We start from the raw sequence: 17,061 nt of genomic DNA, 5'->3' as shown, positions 1-17,061 counted from the left end.
TCATCCTAATAAATACACAATGTCGTCATCTGGAAGATGATTTTTGGCTACACCACCAGTTTCATTTGAGGATATCATTTTGGAAAACACATTCTACAACGCATATACTAAAGGAAGTATACTCTGATCGCAGTTTAGTTACATTTCACCATAAATCCAGATGTTGAATCTGCCAATCAAAACAATCAAATGTCTCGTTGAGTGTCTGCCGCAGCCCAAAAACGATGATGAATGTGGAAAAGATTCTGGGTTCCTGCTAAATATATCATTTTCTGAGGAAGTATTTACCAAGCAGTGTTACAGACATTTTTACGTTTGTTAGTTGTAAAACGTCCCTTCGTTTTGAAATGTGACAACAGAATAGCTTTACTGCATTGAAAAATGTAATCTGAAAATTAATCTAAAAAAATCTTTGATACCAAATTGACCTAAAATATTACAAATATATCACACAAACCACATGATTGCTGAAGTATTAACTCCTGTTGAGTCAATATTAAGTAAAGGTACTTTTTTAGAGGTATTCACCCTCTGTTATTAGGTTGTTTGCGGACTTTTTTCGAGTCCTGCAGTAAATGTTAGATCTCTGGATTCCAGGACAGTAATATATGTAATGGATAATGTAAAGCGAGCCGGTCATTATTGTGAAATAAACAGTACACCTCCGCTTCGCGTCAGGGTTTATTTCACAACATGAACTAGCAACGGTCTGTTATAAAGAAATAACAGACCATAGAATGCCGTGATTGACCAATCAGAATCGAGTATTCAACAAAGCCGTGTAATAAATATATTTAATTCGACCATATAACCTTCATCGACTTGGTTTCAGTCTCCCACATGTGTTCTGGTAACCACTACCTCAGATGTCTCGGACATAAAGCTGCAACTGTTAAAGCAACAGTTGTCGTCTGAACGCCGTCTCCCGGCTGGAGCCACGTAGGTCATCATGACTGACCTTTACGCTCCATACGGGATATTCGGTGTCCTGAAAATATTCTAGTATCCTTCTCGCTAGGTGCTTTTCAGTAATTTTGTTGTAGATATGGTAACCTTTAAAAAACAATTGTGTTGCCCTGTTCAATATTTACTCACCGTGTTTTATATTTGTAATATTTTGGTCAAGTTGTAGAGACTTACTTTTCAGCTTTTGCTGTTTTTCTTTTTTAATTTAACATCTACTGAGAATGAATTTAAAAAAGCAAAAGTCCACAGGGCGGTGAAATACATTTTTATAAACACTGTCTAATAAAATCAGAGTCTGTAAACATATTTCACAGTCATCTTTTTTCATTTCTTTTAACAGCTTTAAATGCTGGTAATAACAAAAACAAAACATCAACATTAACAAAGCAAGTGCAACTGATGTAGTGATCACAATAAAATGTACTATTGATTATTACACGGCTCTGTTGAATACTTGATTCTGATTGGTCAATCACGCCGTTCTACGGTCTGTTATTTCTTTATAACAGACCGTTGCTATGTATAACAGACTGTTGCCATGGGCGAAGTTCTGATGTCGGACTCTTTGTCCGAAATGATTGATTTCTTAAGTAAATAGCCGTGTAATAAGCTGGATAATGTACAGCTAGCGGGTTATTGCTTTGCGTCGGGGTGCTGCATCACCGTCTGGGTTTATTTCACAACAATGACCGGTTTGCCGTACATTATCCCATGAAAGAGGTGGACAAGATGTAAACATTAATTATTTTGGCTGCTGGTTAACTCCATTAGATATGGTACCTGACTACATTATTGAGGGGGTGTCCGATGTTGCTGGTGAAAAGATGAAAGGCTTAATTGCTATGAATTTCAGCTTCATTTTTGGGCTGAGAGAGACACAATTTTGGGTTAAATGACTACTCAAAAGTGTAATAACGGTGGTGGTGGTAGGGAGGGTGTGAGGGTTATCGACTCCTCAAGTAAGAGTGTGAACCAACGAACAGGACACTAAGCACACAGCGGGTTAATGAATTCCAGTTCGACCCGTCACGCTGCCCAAAATCTGACATAACAGTCATGAAGAAAAAGCCCTACACCAACATAACAGAGGACATCTGAAAAGAAACACGGCTGGGTTTTAACGTCACAGCTCCTGGAATGCCTTTGGTGATTCTTCAAATAGTCAAAATCATACTGTTACAGTCCGGAGGTAAATCTGTAAAATGTCATATATATATTATCACCAAAAGAAAAACAGAAACAAAAAAAAGAAGAAAATAGCACAAAGTTGCACCAGAGAATCGGCGATCTTCTTCTGTCTCTGCTCGAGTTAAAGTCCTTGCAGCGCTCTGCAGTCAGAACAGGTGCTCACCTTCCTCTTGACCAAGAAATCACACGTAGACGCCCGCTCCAGTATGATTGGTTCTGTGTTAGATAATGGCTCTTTGGGGGGCAGACCCTGGCACACGACGTACTCCTCCAGGCCCAGAAGCAGAGCGACCACTTCGGAGACGGAGGATAACCGCGCCGGGTACCTGTCGTACAGCGGGTGGGTGGGCAGCAGCGGCTGCTTCTGGACGGTGACCTGGTAGCAGAAGCCCGGGTCGATCAGCACCATAGTGTCGGTCAGGTTGGACTGTTTGGAGCACTGGATGAGCTGCAGCTGCGGGCCCTCCACCATGATGGCGTACCACAGGATCGGCATTACATGGGAGCGTAAAGAATGTAGCAGTTTCAGCAGCTGGTTTTCTATGTCCGCACCACTCCCAGACGCGTTATCAGCCAAACTGAAGATCTGTGTGATCTGCAGAGAGCAACAGAGGGAGAATAAATACACAAAAGAGTTTGAATTATTTATCATATTAGGGCTGTCCATCGATTCAAATATTTAATTGGTATTAATCGCATGATTGTCCAGTTAATCGTGAATTAATTGCACATTTTTTATCTGTTTCAAATGTACCTTAAAGGGAGATTTGTCAAGTATTTAATACTGGGTGTAGACAAATATGCTTGCTTTATGCAAATGTATGTATATATTTATTATTGGAAATCAATTAACAACACAAAACAATGACAGATGTTGTCCAGAAACCCTCACAGGTACTGCATTTAGCATTCAAAAATATGCTCAAATCATAACATGGCAAACTGCAGCCCAACAGGCAACAACAGCTGTCAGTGTGTCAGTGTGCTGACTTGACTATGACTTGCCCCCAAACTGCATGTGATTATCATAAAGTGGGCATGTCTGTAAAGGGGAGACTCGTGGGTACTCATAGAATCCATTTTCATTCACATATCTTGAAGTCAGAGGTAAAGGGACCCCTTTGAAAATGGCCATGCCAGTTTTCCCCAAGTTGTGTTATTTAGTCTCCTTCAGGACAAGCTAGTATGACATGGTTGGTATCAATGGATTCCTGAGGTTCTTTAGTTTTATATCATGCCATTATCTTCACTCTAGCATTAAAACTGAGCCCGCTACAACTGCAAGTTGTGTTAAATGCGTTAACGCAAATTCATTTAACACCACTAATTTCTTGAACGCGTTATCATGTTAACTTGGACAGCCTCAGCAGGACACTTACCATGGGCAACTCCTCTTCTTCTTCGTCCTCCTCATCATCATCATCATCTTCTTCTACGTCTTCAACAAGCTTTTGAATCTCTCTGGTTGCGTGTGATTTCTCTGCTTCCCATCTGCTCAGCTGCTCCTGGATCGATAAAGAGTGAAACTCATGAGCTTAACTATTAAAAAGGTGCAGTCTGTAACTTTGAGCAAATATGATAATCATGACATCATAGGCTGCTTACCTGGCCAACCTATGAAAACTACAAATCTATCAGATCTAACAGTATCTGTCTGTTTATAAAGCTTGACATCTCAGCAGCTATTGAGGAGAGCAATATCGATCTGCAACACTTGCCAAAGGATTTCTTCTTTTTTTTTTGCTCAATTCAAAATCACCAAACAAAGTGTTTTTATATTTCTGTCTCATCAGCATTCAAGACATCGTACGTGACACAAATACTAAAAGCAGAATTTGTGCACCGTCAGTATTTGCAATACAACCTGAATTATGAAACTTAATTCGCAGCCTTTGCCTGCACACTATACTAAACAACAGAAACACTGCAGCTTTGTATTTGCGAACCAGTGGATCAGATATTACACATTCAAGCAGTACAGCTAAAAATGTTCACACCTGCAAAACTTCATTTTAAATTCTAGTGGAGACCCAGAAGTTTCGAAAGATACCAAAGTTATGCACAAGACATCTACACTGCAGAGTATTTCTATTTGATGGAATTGTGCAGCCGCATGCAGTCTTGGGTTTAGATATTTCACTCAGTGTTAACGTAGAGCTTCCATAAAAATGCTAACAAGCTGATACAGAATATGTATGATGCTCTCAGACAATATGGAAAACTTTTTCTCCTCCCAACCTTGATTACTTCAGGGACAATAAAAGTAAAAACTGACTGTTAAGGGGTCAAATAAAAAAATAAAAAAACGTCCTTAGTTTTCACAGGCAAAAAACACAGTGACTGAAAGCCACAGCACTGATGATCGGTCACGAAGCATCAGATATTTTCATCCGATCAAGAGATAAAGCCAAGAAGAGATGGGTGACAAGGAGAGAAAACAAACAGCTTGGCAGTAATAGCCATCCTAGTTTATAAGGAGATCAAATTAACTTTTGGGGGTGGCCTGGTGCCAAGTGGTAGACCAGTAACCCTCGTGTCTGGTGGCGAGAGCACAGATGGATATAACGGCTTCAGTTCCCCGTCAGAAAGGGCTGTCTGACAGCAAGGCAAAGTGGTGAAAATATTCTAAATAGAGCGTACACTTAAACTGATATTGATGTTTATAGCTGGGCCTTTCTTTTAGGTGGCTAAAATACGTTTTTGCTGTCGGCCCCGTCCACAGCAGTACATTGCTTTGCTCCCGTGCCGGTAACTCCTTTCTGTTTCTCCAAACTGGGGGCGTACCGAGCCTCATCTACTGTAGGTAATACACTGACCAAGGATAAGTAACTCATAAAACCCCACTTCAAAACACCCAAACTCTCTCTTATAAGACAAGTATCATATAATTACAATATTCCATTTGCCTTTGTTGCATATCATACCCTTCTCTCCTTCTCGCTTCGTGCTTCCCGTCTATCTACTATCTACACTGTCAAACTGTTCAATAACGGCAAAAAAAAAATAAAAAATTAGCATATGTACTGTCACATTGACATATCCACAAGAGAGCAGATGACAAGAAGAAAAGGACCACTCCAAGTTGAGACAAGACAACCAGCCCGTTCTCATTCCCAGGACGGCAAATACAGAGGCTTTGTCTCGGCCGCACCCTTTAGCGCCTGTATGAGACGCACCGGGTTTTCCATTAACTATAATGTAAACCCATCCACGGCAACACTAAACGCTCAGAGAAAGTGCGCCGAGGATGGGTGTGACACACAAACACAAGGCTTTCATCCAGGAGACCGCTGTTCGTGTCCCAATGCTTTAAGTTTCACTTTTACGTTACAATCAGCTGTTCGTTCCTTTCCCGTGTTCACAACATTTAGTTTCATTTTTAATTTTACGAACGTAGTATTTTAAGCCCAACCATGTTGTTTTTTCCTAAACCTAACTAAGTAGTTTTGTTGCCTAAACCTAAAGTGATGACAAGGGGCGTTGCAAAGGGGCAGTATGTGACAAGGTGGGATGAGAACGTGTTGAGACAACAGATATCATCATAAGCACAACCGTTGCAAAAAGGTGCATCAACCCTGAACGGAACATAGAGCTACAGATTGCAATGACCATGGACTGAATTAAAAAACGTGGTCAAACAGAGTTGGAACCAGGCCTGGATTCATCACACTGAGCCACCGGCCAAAGAACAGCATGACAACAGAAATATAAGGAAATGGACAAGGTGCCAGGAGCGTCTTGTGTAAACAGGAAGCCATGATGACACGTGATCAGTCAGGTTCAGTGCTATCAAGGATTAGGCTGTATGGATTTTGAACACCATCAGCCAGAAAAGTGCAACTATCTGCAAAAAGATCTGTGGGACATCCTGAACTTAAAACATAGACACACTTAATACCAATCACAAAATTCCACACATTTCTGGCCTAATGGGAGAAGAAAATGTGCATTATTACTAAAACAAAAGACGGAGGAAGAATATAAACTCACTAGTTGAGAGTTGTTGTGGTTGTTGATTTGAGTAGGTACTCTGTCAGGAAGTCCATTCTGCAGTCCGAAATCCAAAGGATTCAACTGCCGAGAGACAAAATGAAGTTGTCATTTTATTTTTTGTTTTATTTATTTATTTGCTTTTGGTTATTTAAATTTTTTTTATTATTATTATTATTTTTAAAAATCGTACTACTTAATTTTGAACCATCATTTCCTGTGTAGATATGTTATTATACGTTATTTTGTCTAGGCAGTGGGGAGGGTGTGGGGAGGGGAGAAAGTGAAAATGCTCTGTGTCTCTTTATTACACGGCTGTGCTGAATACTCGATTCTGATTGGTCAATCACGGCGTTCTGCGGCCTGTAATTTCTGTAAAACAGACCGTTGCCAAGTATAGCACACCGTGGCTATGTATAGCAGACCGTTGCTATGTATAGCAGACCGTTGCTATGCGCGCAGCTCTGATGTCGGACTCTGGAGGACCGTTTTTTTGTCAAAATATTGATTTCTAAAGTAAGTAGCTGTGTAATAGGCGGGATCATTTACAGCTAGCAGGTCATTGTTGTGAAAGAATCCCCTTCAGGGTGACGGGAGACCCCTCTGCATCGCCCTGTCAGAGATTCTTTCACAACAATGACCGGCTCGCTGTACATTATCCCTTACGTTAATAACATTCTTTTTCTTAAATAAAAATATTATTTTAAAAAAGTTGACATTTTGTTTGGTGAGATAAGCGTTAACTGATGTGACAACAAACATGTCAATAATAATAATCTATTTTCAAACCTGCGTAGACGGTGGGACGTTTTTCACATCCAGTTCGTATGTGTATTTGCTACCACTGGCATGATCGGGGATCCAGTTCATCTACAGCAGAGAAACACGAGCAAAGTTAAGAAGAGCCCACAAATTCCTCTTTAACTTTGAGGGTTTTCTCCGCAGGTGAACGCGACAAAAACAACCACGACGAGAAAAAAAGATTTTATCACCAAAGGCAGTGGGAACTCACTGCTTGTAAGTTGCTGTCGTCGTCGTCATTGTCGTCGAAGTCAAAGCTCGATTGTGGTCCTTTGTTTTTCTTTAAACCCGACTTTCGACTGTATGTGTAGTGAGGTCTTGGCCTGCCCGGCAACAGTTGGCCATCTGGCCCGTGGTCACTTTGTCCCATCTGGTAAGGCAGCAAGTGTCTCTGCACAAGGTAGCACAGAGATATTTAAAAAACAAACACTGTTACTTCATTACTGCAAGAAACAACAGATTCATTAAAAAAATAGGCTCTCACCATCGCCTGCCTCTGACACTGACGTAGTCGACACTTCTGCCTCTTCTTGTTGCTGCCTCCAAACTTGGGTTTGTCTACACAGAAATCACATGTGCCGCAGTCTTTCCTGCAGAGGCAGGCTTTACAATCTCCACAGGATCGCCGCTTCCGCTTCTTATGCCACTGAAGGAAAGTCAAGGATATAATAAAGAAGAAAGAGACGTCTTTTTTATACAATTGCTTCAACGCAGCCAGCTGCAAAATTAATGTTGATAACAGACGACTTATAAGAAATCTTTCTTGACAAACCACAAAGAACCATAGAGAAATAAGAACCCAAATAATTAATCAATTTCAATTTGCAAATAAAAAAACAACAATGGAGTGGAAACACCAGAAGTTTCAGGGGGAAAGTCAATACATCATGAAAACATTTTTATGCTTGGCTGAGGTGGAAAAGTTGTGCTATCGATAAAACAAAAATGTGACTAAGTGCAATGGAAACTGACTTGAATGACATGAATGAAGCATGCGTCTTAAAGTCCCGGTGAAACGGAAGTTAGAGCGTCATATTTTGTTTTACAGGAAGAAAAGATGATTGGATTTTGATATAAAAAATACAAAGAAATTGATTTATTGTAAAAGAAACAGCATATATTCTTAAATAGGTGCACAACAGAGTGCTACAGGAATGAGTCCTAAAACCTGGAAATGAGTTAGCGTTTTAGCACTTCTGGATCCCTCGTCTCGGTCAATGGGTTTTTTTTAATAGGTTTTTAGTAAGATGCCTGAAATAAGGTCTGTGGGTAACACAAGCTGAAGAGATGTTTATTCTACGATATAAAATACGTCAGTAAATACCCCACTCGTGAATTTTGAAGCCTTTATGTGTCTTAAAAAAGGTGGTTGCTAAATGTGGTTAAATGAGACTACTAAACATCATCATGGCGACTCGTCCAACTTTACAGCCTGTATACTCGGGCTCATGCGATCGCAGTGTAGTTTGTTTTTATTATTTCAACTTTAGCTTTTTACTGGCAATTGTATTCACACTTCAAAACTGGTGCTCATTTGTGAAGATTATCTGGCTGAACAAAACATGTAAGTATCATAAACGTTTGTTTGCCACAAAGTTTATTTCCTGCAATAATCCAAAAACCAATGGAAAAATCCCATTGGCTTTTTGTCGAGGGAACCAGGACGATGGTAACTTCCTGGTTGGTCTACAAAAATGCATCATCCTTGGAGCGCTCTATATGACCGGGGAGGGGATCTAAAAGGGCTAAAAAAGGCATTTTTCATTTCATCCCGACTTTAAACCTCACTCAAGTGTCCGCTCCACTGAAGACAAACACATCTGACCTCAAATTAAAACATGAAACAAACATAAAGCCTTTATTTCCAACACATGGTATTGCGTCAATTTAGTTTTGGCTGGCACTCTTGTAACTACAGAAGTGGATGGAAACATGCATTCATTTGCATTTTGTTTTGTCGGTTTTCTGGGAATTCGGTTACAATTTGCACTTCATTTGGATGACTTAATGAGTGTACTACTAGTACCCCTATCATTCATATTTTTAGCCCTGTCTAAAAGCAAAGAACTGGCCAGGGAAAGTCCTGTTTCCCGCAGCTGTGAATGGTAAATCTGGGTTACTGTTCCAACTGAAACTGTATAATTAGCCACGTTCTAACTGTGACCATACCGAGCCTACAAACGGACACCAAAAATACTGCAGATGTGGTTTGACAAGTTTGTATAAATGTTGCGATAGTCATTGTTACAAAATAGATTCTGGATTATTTTTTAAATCATCATGTCCTTCTGTCTGTAGGACAGTGGGTTTAAAAAACAAAGACTCACATCATCATCATCGTCAGTTGACATGTCATCGTCATCATCAAGGTCCACGTTGACGGAGAAGTTCTCTGTGTCGCTGCTTTTGAGACTCGGGAGCTGTGTGAATAAAGCATCATCAGTGAGAGTGGGGAAAAGGTAGAGCAATAATAGTATTAGTATTATTAATACAAACAAATAGTTACCTGTGATTCTGCAACTTCACTCTGTAACATAAAATGGTTATTGTTAGAACGTACATAAATTAAATGAATCATTCCGTGACAAAGCCCCAGTGCATAAATACTAGGGCTGCAACTAACCATCATTTTCATTGTCGATTAATCTGTTGATTATTTTCTCGATTAATCGATTAGTTATTTGGTCTATAAAATGTCAGAAAATGGTGAGAAGGCCAAAGATGACGTCCTCAAATGTCTTGTTTCGTCCACAACACAAAGATATTCAGTTTATTGTCATCAAGGAGTAAAGAAACCAGAAAATATTCACATTTAAGAAGCTAGAATCAGAGAATTTAGACGATGTATTCAAACTGATTTATCGATTATCAAAATTGTTGGTGATTAATTTAACAATTGACAACTTGTAGATTAATCGTTGCAGCTCTAATAATTACACTGTTATTACAACCCACAGTGTGGACAATTAAGAATAAATGAAACAAGTCTGACTGTAAACATGTAGAAATACTAAATATTCTCAGTCAATAGTAACTGTATTTTAAAGATTTGTGCTTCTATAAAACACAGCCAACAATCAATAATGGCTTAACAAACAAGTTTTATTTAAAATATGACACAAAAAGTTTATATCACAACATCATACCAGGAATTTTACACATGGGAGTTCAACAAGAACCCATGGCTCGTGAGCACAGCACATGGAGATCTTTGATCCTCCAGCAAGTACAGTAAACGTGCACATTTTAGTAGATTACACAGGCGTTTATTACCTGGAAACTCATGCTGTCATCAAACGGTTCGGGAACGTCAATATAAGGCATCTGTGGTGGCAGGAAGCCTCCACCTCCGGGGCCCTGGAGAAACATACAGAAAACGGGCATGAATGCAAAATGTAAAGTAACAAAATAAACAATAACTGTTGTGTAGTACCCGGTAACTCACCTTGCGTATTGGACATATACATTTGCGTTTCCGGCACAAACGTTTGCGGGTTTCTGGGCTCTGTAATCCATGCTTGCAGTTGGCACACTGCCCACAGTTCAATGTGTTGTGGCATCCCACACACTGTCCACAAGGAATCCACTAAAGTGGACATGAACAAAAATAAAAAGCAGGTTTGTTTATTCATTAATAAACATGTCTTATGTGTATTTTTTTGCACATTTTCATCAGTAGTCTGACTCCGAAAATAAGAGGAAATTTGTCCTCTTACTGCCCAGTCAGTTTCAACCATGGATGTATTAAGAGACCTGGATACAGCGTTCAAACTGGCTCCCATTCATTCCTATGAGAGTTGCTCTGTGGCGCATTAAGCAAAAAAGCTCGACTTCCGGGTATAAAATTACCCGGATCATCCGGCGATCTTCCGCATCCATTGAGCCCATAGAGCAGAAGCAGTAGCATTTTCCTTTAACTCTGCCTCCCAGCCCTCGCTCCAGCCTCGGTCTGGGTCTCATTCACATGAACGGAGGAAGGGAAATAACTCTGGATTTGGCTATTAATGCATTTCACAACTTTTAGGACCTAATGATTTAAATAAGGGCTATTAGAGTGTTCATACTAGGAAGTTGATTTACCTCAAAAAAAATAATCCGCTGAGCTACAGATGTCTCTTTCCCAATGTAAGTCTATAGGAAAAAGTCTTTTTGGGCCCAATGGCATCACGTGACGGACACGGACGTTGTAGTATCGCCGTTCGGCCACTACGAACATTTGTTTCAATGCCCGGCGCTCTTCCTGGGGGCTTAGTTTCAACAACACAACTTCCTCATATAAAGAAAACATTCAAATCATGTGTGAATTCTGAATCCATAGCTTAAAGGTACAGTGTGTAACATCTGGCGACATCTAGTGGTGAGGTTGCAGATTCTCCTGTGTGCCAAGCCTTTAGGAGAACTACCGTGGTTGGTGTGAAAACGCAAATGTCCCTCTCTAGAGCTGTTTTAAGAGTAGCGTAGGTCATTTGGAGAATAGCACAGCTACAGTGTGTGTGTGTATGTGTACGTGGGAAGTGAGCGGTGAAGCAAGAGAGAGAGAGCGGCGGCAGCGACTGTGTGTTAACAAACAAGTGAGCTAGCGGAGCAGAAGACAAGAGTTAGTTTAGCTTTACGAATGTCAAGTGAATGTACAGTGGATGTTGCATTTTGTGTCAGAAATAACAGCGGCAAACGTTTCCTGTGTCTTGTTTACCAGCGGCTCAGTGGAGAGATGGGGGATAACTCCGGAGCGAGTAACGTTATCGACTCCGACCCAAGCAGGAAATGTTAACACAGTGGTTTGTCCGTTCTGGGCTACTGTAGAAACATGGTGGCCGGTTCCGTGAAGAGGACCCGCTCCATATGTAGATGTAAACGTCTCTTTCTAAGGTAACGAAAACACAACGATTCTTAATTTCAGGTGATTAAAGACTAAAGAAAACATACTTATTAATATTATAATCCATTTCTGCCAATAGATCCCCCTAAATGTTACACACTGTTCCTTTAATTACTGTGTTATTGATGAGTTCCCAATGGACCACATGCTAAAGTTTTGGCTAGTTAAAGGGTAAGTTGGTATTTTTCAACCGGGAGCCTATTTTCCCATGTTTTTGTGTCTAAGTGACTAACGGGGACAACAATTTCTGAAATTGGTCCAGTATTGAGTGAGAAAAACTGTAATGTAACCATTTGGTGCAACCTCGTACCGTCAGTTTACGTCCACTAAAAGTGCTTCTTTTTGCCACTGACAGGCTCAGATTGTTTTTATAAGTGTCTGACAACATTATGGAAAGGATCCTACGGAGAAATGAAACCTTTTTCAGGACAAATTAAAAAAATTGTTGTCCCCATTATTCACTTAGACACAAAAACATTGTAAAATAGGCTCCAGGTTGAAAAATACCAACGTTATCCTTTAAAATGCAGCTGTTCATTCACACAACTTGACAGACGATCCTTTACCTTTCTGAAACGAACCATCGGATGCTCTTTTGTCTTTGAGGCAGCTGAAATTCAAAGGAAAATAAACAAATAGAAATACACAAATAGGATGAGTACCCCACCTCAGTTATTTCCATGATTTTGTTCCTATTTCTAACGCTGCATTTGCTGATGATTTTCACGATATTGCACACTCATAAACCGACATACCCCAACAATTGGGACAGCAGGGCCTCTTCCTCTGTTTGTCGTACCATGTGCCTGTGAAGGAAATACCACATCTGGAACAGACCCTGCAGGGAAACATGATAAATGCTCAGTACATCTGTTCAGATCAACAACTCACCACACACAAACCCCTTTTGATTAAACTGAAACACTCAAGTGTCTTGTTAATTACGTCAGCAGTTTTAATCATAAGGTTAAATGATTGACATGAGAACAGAAGTAATTATCAACTAACAGTGTGTTGTCCTCCGACCCAACATCTCCATTTATGGAGGGTAGCAGAAGCGCTTTGGATGATGATGACGGAAGGGGAAGTTTAATTTTATCTTCCACTGGATCCTCATTGCGATAGCCTTGGGTTGGAGTTCCTACTGTGCTGTGCAAGGAGAAACTGGTCTGGTTGGAGTGGAAGCTTTTGGGCGCCAGACTGACGGGGGGGAGCACGTGGTGGGAGTCCGGCGTGTCGGCCCCCTCTCCTCTCTCCATGAAGCTGGACTCTGATGAAGAACGCTCCCGGACTTTTCTCTAATGTATTAGAAAGCAAGGAAAACTAACTGTAAGACAAAAACACATATACCTTAAATGTTTGAAGTGATAAAAGAGGCCAATACCTTCGCTCTGTTTCGAACTCTTATGTGTGGTACTTCACCTTCGAGGAACTTTCCTGACTTGTATTCAAAGGTTGACAAGTCAAGATGTCCCTCCAGCACTGAAGTCAGTTCTACTCGGCTTCTCACTCGATCGCCACGCGGACTGCGAAAGAAAAAAATGAAAAAAAGAGCTGGTTGACAACTGCGGCAGCACGATTTTGAAAAAAATATCTAATTGTGATTATTTTGACTGATTTTACTATTATTTGCGATATAAGAGAGAATGATAATTTTTACATCATTATTCTCATTTTCATTGAAAAAATATTTAAATGATTATGGTGTGACTTTTGCACCTTTCTGTGTGGAGTTTGCATGTTTCTTACCCACCACCAAAACATGTAGTGTCTGACTACAAACTACAAAGAGTAAAACGTGTGGCAGAATGTAGTTAAAAAGTAGTAAAATCTCAACACTACAAACAACATTGTTGACCACAATGTAAATATATGTTAAGGTAACTGTACATTGGGATTTCTTACATTTCTACAAGGCAGTATTTACCTCATGTAATATACATCCTTCTGTCCTATGCTTGAACCTGAGCGCCGCACAACCTCTTTGCGTTTCCAACCCTCTCCGAGTATTGGCCAGTCTTCCCATCCTTCATCAGGATGTGATCGTTTGCGGCGGGGAAGCTGAAACCTGAATGTAAAAGAGGAGATGGGAATAATTACATGTTAGAAATCTTTATACCACGTGGGAAAAAACAGACTGCCCATGAAGCCATCCGAAATGCTAAGCTATATTGTGTGATACATACATGTGCATCACCGCTGCCAGCTCTGCAGTGATAACGATGCTTGCACATGGCCATAAAAATCAAATCCAAAGTTAGCTCATTATCAGACTACAGTATAAGATATAAGGGCAACCTACTGATAAATCTTTTTGAGCATCCTCTCGCTGCCCGCCACGCTCTCACTCCTTTCACTTTCTCCCGCCAGGCTCTCATCATCATCATAATCATCATCCTCAAGCGGCTCAAACCAGTCAACAGGAGGCTCACCGCCAGGAGCCTTAGCATCATCTTTTACTTCTCCTGGAGGTTCCTTTACAGGATCTGAGCTGGGGGTTTCCTTTGTTGCCACGGGTGCCACAAGTGCCAGAGGCCCCTTTGCTGGTGCCAACAGCGCCAGAGGCTTCTGTGCTGGTGCCACAAGTGCCAGAGGTTCCTTTACTGGTGCCAACAGCGCCAGAGGCTCCTTTGCTGGTGCCACAAGCGCCAGAGGCTTCTGTGCCGGTGCCACACGTGCCAGAGGCTCCTGTACTGGTGCCGGTGCTGGTGGTGCCTCAGAGGTTTTTTCTGGTTCACTGCTGTTCTTCTCTGTGGTTTGTCCCTCTGTGGTTTGTCCCACATCCGTTTTCACAGGCTCTCTGTCAGGGACCATGTCAGGGACCGGGGTCTCAACTGGTTCCTCATTCATTGTTGCACCCCTTTAGGATACAAACTGTTCAAATTGTTTTCCCTGAAGACAAATCAGATATCCTCTACAGTCGATCTCGCATCCCCATTTAAAGTGGTGTATTTTTCACATTGTCCGTGGATGGAGCCACTTGACCTTGGACCACTGATGTTTTGGGCAGCAGGCAGGTGAACCGCCAGGATGGTTGATGGTTGACAGCTGCTCAGAAACCTGGAAAAAGATGATGCTGTTTAGAAAGTTTGAACATGTGCAGTAACGTCACAGTATGTAACGTCAACCCAGCTTGTTTGTACTTTTTTTCTATTGAGAAATTGACATTACAATATGGCATCGTACAGAACAGTCCACAACTACAAGGGAACAGACAAGCCTGGAAATTGGCATAGAGTGCATAAGAGTGTGGATGAAGAGATAGAAGAAAGAAAAGAAAAAAAAGTAAGTGAATGTGGGAATAGTGCTAATAGTGCTATAAGGGTTCTCTGTGAGGTTAAGGTCCTCAACTAACATTGGAAGCTTCATTCTTTCTTTTCATATGTTTCAGAGATGAAAAGTAAAGACACAGCTCCTTATGAAAAACATAGAAATTTGGTCTTGATTTCAGGAATCTATTTTTATGTATAAAAAACTTTCCAAGAATGATTATAAGATAAGATAAAGATGAACCTTTATTAATCCCCGGAGGGAAATTCAGGTGTCAAAGCAGCAACATCAGCAAACAGAGTGAATCACAGGAGAGGTAAAGATATACAAAAATTATAAAGACAATAATAGAGATATAAAAGATACAGAGTGAATGGGTGAACATTGTGTGCACAGTCCGTCAATAAATAAATGTAGAATGTGCAATAAATAAATAACTAAATGTAATATGTACATATGTGCAGTCAGCAATAAAGTGGTAAATAGGATGTATAGTGTAAAGTGAGATAGAGCCAGATAGTGCATGTTAAAAGGTAGATAGTGCATGTTTAAATTTCTTAAAAGTCCTAATAGTTGTCATATGGGGGTCAGCCTTGGTTGTGGAGCCTGATGGCTACCAGCATGAAGGACTGACCCAGGCGCTTTGTGTTGTGCCGAGGAGGGACAATGATGGAATTGATTTGCCAGGTAATGTAACGAGATCTTTCACAATTGTACCAAATATAACATTTTCCTTTGTTAGATTAGAAAAAAATACAAATTTAATGGACAACCAATAAAACAAATCCTCCCAGAAAGCATTAGAATAAATGTTCTGTAGTTGCAATGTGTTCATCACAGAACAAGCAGTTATTGTGATCTAAACCAAAACGGGTTCTTAAGAATTCAGCAGAGGGGTATATTATATTATATATATATTTAACTGAGAACCTTAAAGTGAACCTCCTTTGCTTCTAACACAACGAGCTGCTCAAAACATCTGTTTACTCGATTACAGCCGACTCAACGAGCAGACATTCACAATATGTCAAAGTATATACAACACACTAACTACAGAGACAGATTGTAACATATATCCCAATATAGTAGACGATATCTTTCATAAAGTAACATTATATGTCTTAATGTTAGCTACGGTTGTAACGGTTGTGAATATTACCCAGCATACCCAGAGACAGCGACACAAGCCAACATCACCTGATAAAACAAACAGTTACTGCTCTGTTCTCTCAAATTAATGCATATTCTTAATAATAAGTAGTTTAGCAACAATACCACATAAATACTTGGCAGCTGCAGTAACGTTAGAAACAATGAAAGTGAAAGCGGGAGTAACGTTTTAACGGTTAGCCACCGCTAGCATGCTACTAGCTAACAGCGTTCCACTTCATGGTTCCTGTTATTGACATTAAATGTTCCTCTTGAGTTAAAGAGACAGTTTAGAAATGTTCGCGGTTAAGATGATGAATAAACACACACACCTTTAAGGTAATATCCCTCTAGATGCTCGGCACTCTGATCACCACCGGGAACCACTTTAGAGCTGCTAACGAGGCTAACAGGCTACCGAGCATCTGAACGCTACCGGAAACAGTTGTAGAGCCGAAGAAGGTGAAACGAGACAAGATGCAAATCCGTGTCGCTCCATGATGGATGGAAGCTGTGACCCTAAACTCAGGGGTCAGCAACCTTTACTATCAAAAGAGACATTGTAGGTAAAATTAAAAAAATCTGTCTGGAGCCACAAAACATTTGAGCATTGTGATGAAGGTAACACAGTTTATAGTCTAAGTATATAGTATATAAGTCTAATGCAGTGAGGGACAAAGTGCTATGGAGTATTAGGGCCACATTGAGGGAAAAAACATCTGAGATTTACAGAATAAAGTCATAATATTAAGAGAAAAAAAGTAATAATATTACGAGAAAAAAAGTCATAATATTAAGAGAAAAAAAGTCTTAATATT

At 40.3% G+C, this 17,061-nt stretch overlaps 1 protein-coding gene across 5 annotated transcripts; it reads right to left on the bottom strand.

Moving 5' to 3' along the window:
- Window positions 1-1,322: 1,322 nt before the first annotated feature.
- Window positions 1,323-16,731, bottom strand: LOC119489021. Of its 5 annotated transcripts, none has more exons than XM_037771130.1 (18): window positions 16,576-16,731; window positions 14,127-14,884; window positions 13,752-13,892; window positions 13,209-13,350; window positions 12,833-13,122; window positions 12,580-12,662; window positions 12,391-12,434; window positions 11,639-11,809; window positions 10,391-10,531; window positions 10,219-10,302; window positions 9,452-9,472; window positions 9,273-9,365; window positions 7,430-7,591; window positions 7,157-7,336; window positions 6,934-7,014; window positions 6,145-6,228; window positions 3,534-3,659; window positions 1,323-2,749 (listed from the first exon to the last, which is right to left on the bottom strand). In XM_037771130.1, exons 2-18 carry the CDS (start codon window positions 14,672-14,674, stop codon window positions 2,276-2,278), a joined length of 2,865 nt encoding a protein of 954 aa, XP_037627058.1. In that variant the 5' UTR covers window positions 14,675-14,884; window positions 16,576-16,731; the 3' UTR covers window positions 1,323-2,275. The 5 variants fall into 5 exon arrangements, with proteins under 5 accessions (XP_037627058.1, XP_037627068.1, XP_037627075.1 ...); XM_037771140.1 differs by having other exon boundaries at window positions 7,157-7,315; XM_037771147.1 differs by lacking the exon at window positions 6,934-7,014.
- Window positions 16,732-17,061: the final 330 nt, after the last annotated feature.

Source organism: Sebastes umbrosus, chromosome 1 (assembly GCF_015220745.1).
Source record: "Sebastes umbrosus isolate fSebUmb1 chromosome 1, fSebUmb1.pri, whole genome shotgun sequence".
Classification (NCBI taxonomy): Eukaryota; Metazoa; Chordata; class Actinopteri; order Perciformes; family Sebastidae; genus Sebastes; species Sebastes umbrosus.
This window is presented reverse-complemented; position numbering and strand designations above follow the sequence as displayed.